At 41.7% G+C, this 1,006-nt stretch overlaps 1 protein-coding gene across 1 annotated transcript in view; it reads left to right on the top strand.

Annotated features, from left to right (window-relative positions):
* Positions 1-248, top strand: part of LOC117945072 (rabphilin-3A-like) — a 23,683-nt gene extending 23,435 nt beyond the window's left edge. Inside the window, exon 12 of the mRNA XM_034872326.1 lies at positions 216-248. Within this exon, the coding sequence (XP_034728217.1) occupies positions 216-248 (33 nt within the window). The remainder of the gene's footprint in view (positions 1-215) is intronic.
* The last annotated feature ends 758 nt before the right edge of the window (positions 249-1,006 follow it).

Genomic DNA, 1,006 nt, shown 5'->3' with positions numbered 1-1,006 from the left:
CACTAAGGTCTATATAAAAGAGACTTCAGATACAGTATTAGGGACCACTAAGGTCTATGTAAAGAGACTTCAGATACATCATGTCATGGGACCTTTAAAGACAAGCTCATTTTCATTAACATCACCTTGAGCTCTTGTACAAACCTCGTTAAATTCGGGGTTTAAAGTCCTCTTCTTGATCTGTGTTTTGCACTTGGCCTTTTTCCCCATGTCAGGTTTCAGACATCTGGAAATGCAACAGAATTTAAAATCAATGCCATTTCTGGACTCACATATTTACAATCTTAATGGTACGTCTCATCCATAGATTGTTGAAATAAAGAACGTAGCTGCAGCCACGTCCCCCGTTGGTTTGTGGACTGCCATTTTGAATTCTGGAGTTTGGCAATTTGACCTTTCTGAACAAGAAGGTGGAGCTAAGGGAGGATGACACAGCCAAGCCAGTTTATGGTTGCAATGGCGCTGTGCTAAGCTAAAAGCTAAAGAGGGATAGTTTTAATTCTCTAAAGCAGGTGCAGAACAAAACATCTGCAAATACTTAAAGTTACCAGCTAACGCTAGCGGTCGCTAGCTCTGCTGGTTGGCAGAACGCTGAACCAGACAATTTTAGGCGACTAAACTTTGAGAAAACACACAGTGAGAGGGTCAAAGTTAAAGATGAAAACAAGTCCACGGTGTTAGCATGGTTAGCATCGCTAAGCCCCTGTTCTGATTGACAGGTGCTACAGCATCCCCTGCTTTATCGTCTACTTTTTTTTAAACGGGACCATCAAGTAATAAATAAACACCACGCTGTGTTGACGAAGACTTGAAACTAGCTATTGAGACCATCAACTATTTACTGAGGTAATAAATCAAGAGAGAAGGGTCTCATTGTCTCATAGACTTCTATAGAAAACAACTTCTTTATGGAGCCACTGGAGTCGCCCCCTGCTGGAAGTTAGAGAGAACGCAGCTTTAACCCTCATGTTGTCCTCATGTTGTCCTCATGTTGTCCTCATGTTGT

This window comes from Etheostoma cragini, chromosome 5 (genome assembly GCF_013103735.1).
Source record: "Etheostoma cragini isolate CJK2018 chromosome 5, CSU_Ecrag_1.0, whole genome shotgun sequence".
NCBI classification, from domain to species: Eukaryota; Metazoa; Chordata; class Actinopteri; order Perciformes; family Percidae; genus Etheostoma; species Etheostoma cragini.
Note: the sequence above shows the minus strand (reverse complement) of the source record. Positions and strands in the feature narration are given on the sequence as shown.